The sequence below is a fragment of the Cyprinodon variegatus genome, unplaced genomic scaffold, assembly GCF_000732505.1.
Source record: "Cyprinodon variegatus isolate N-32 unplaced genomic scaffold, C_variegatus-1.0 Scaffold298, whole genome shotgun sequence".
Classification (NCBI taxonomy): domain Eukaryota; kingdom Metazoa; phylum Chordata; class Actinopteri; order Cyprinodontiformes; family Cyprinodontidae; genus Cyprinodon; species Cyprinodon variegatus.
This window is the reverse complement of record NW_015150751.1, coordinates 798,665-800,165: the sequence shown is the minus strand read 5'-3', so window position 1 is coordinate 800,165 and position 1,501 is coordinate 798,665. Positions and strand designations below refer to the sequence as shown.

The window sequence follows — 1,501 nt, the reverse complement described above, 5'->3', positions numbered from 1 at the left end:
CTGAAATTAGGACCGGCCCACCGGAAAAATGCCCGCTATCACAGATTACCAGATTACCTACCTTAAAGATTGTTTTTACTAAGCTTATTTTAGTATTTATTAAGTATTTATTAAACCAACATTTCTATATTTTCTGTCTGACTATTATGTTTTTGCCCCGTTTTTATCATTTCTAAATTCCTTGTTTTTAAATTTCAGACTTTGCAGATGATCAAACGTTAAAGCAGGCCTAGCAGATGTAAGTTTCCTCCTCCCGTTGCAGGTCTGTTGTCTCTGCCGGGTCCCTTTGGGACGCCGTTAACTCCTCGGTAGATCAGTCAGGAAGCGGCGCGTCGACGTTAATGAGACGAAGAAAGGAAGCACAAACAGATTTACTGTCACAGGCCTCTGAATGGTTGCCTGGTAGCAATGAAGGAAACTGATGCACAGGATGTAAACATCAGAAAGTGTAAATGTGCTTATCTGCTGCACCGCTGGGATGTCATTAAATGCACTTTAAAAAGAAACAACAAAAGAAACGAAATCCTGCAGGAGCAGCAGCAGCTGTCTGTCAGCTGTTCATCACTTAATGAGGACAAAGAACAGCTGAAGACGAAGCAAGCAGCAACGTGTTGGGATAAAAGTTCAAAAAGGAGGAAACTAAAGCTAACTGTCCTCAGCTGCAGGTTTTCTTCCAGAGTAAACGCCATTCCACCTTCTGTGTTCACCCAGCTGGTGGAAGAAGGAGGAGCTAAGCCCGGTGCTGAAGACAAGCCGCTCTGCTTCCTGCCCTGACCCGGAGACTCTGGGCCTCCTGAGGATCCCTCACCCTCCATCCCAACTTCTCTCCTCCTACTCTCCTCCTTCTCCTTCATCGCCGGCAGAAGAAAGCCTGAAAACAGCTGAGAGCGGTCAGGTACGGACGGATCAGTCTGCTGAAGGTCCAAATTATTGATGAAGAGTGAAAATAGATCAATTCAGAGATGGGAACAAATGCAAAGGCAATAATGTCATAAAATGAGTTGATTTTTTAACTGGGAAAGACAGAAGATGCTGTTGCATTTAGCCTGGTGTCTCAGGAGAAACAGTAAAAGGCTAATAGAGTCTGGATTACTGTTGGGTTTGATGGTGGAGATTCTCAGTCAGGAAGGTCAGAGTCATTCCAGAAAAGTTTAAAGACAATCCACTGGACTTGGTTTCCCAGTTTGAAGATGTTTCTCTTTCTTCTTTGATTTCTGACACTTTGAATTGAAAAAACTTCCTGGATGGGAAGAGAAACGTCTTCAAACTTGGAAACTAAGTCCAGTTGATTGTTTTTCACTTTTTTGGAACTGTTCTGTTTTAGTTAGTTAGTTAGTTAGTTAGTTAGTTAGTTAGTTAGTTAGTTCGTTAGTTCGTTAGTTCGTTAGTTCGTTAGTTAGTTAGTTAGTTAGTTAGTTAGTTAGTTAGTTAGTTAGTTCGTTCGTTCGTTCGTTCGTTCGTTCGTTCGTTCGTTCGTTCGTTCGTTCGTTCGTTCGTTCGT

The 1,501-nt window shown here is 42.4% G+C and overlaps 1 protein-coding gene across 1 annotated transcript in view; it reads left to right on the top strand.

Moving 5' to 3' along the window:
- The window catches only part of LOC107090521 (chromosome unknown open reading frame, human C12orf56), a 16,729-nt gene that overhangs the window by 5,962 nt on the left and 9,266 nt on the right, over positions 1 to 1,501 (top strand). The window contains exon 4 of the mRNA XM_015383937.1: positions 712 to 895. Within this exon, the coding sequence (XP_015239423.1) occupies positions 712 to 895 (184 nt within the window). The remainder of the gene's footprint in view (positions 1 to 711; positions 896 to 1,501) is intronic.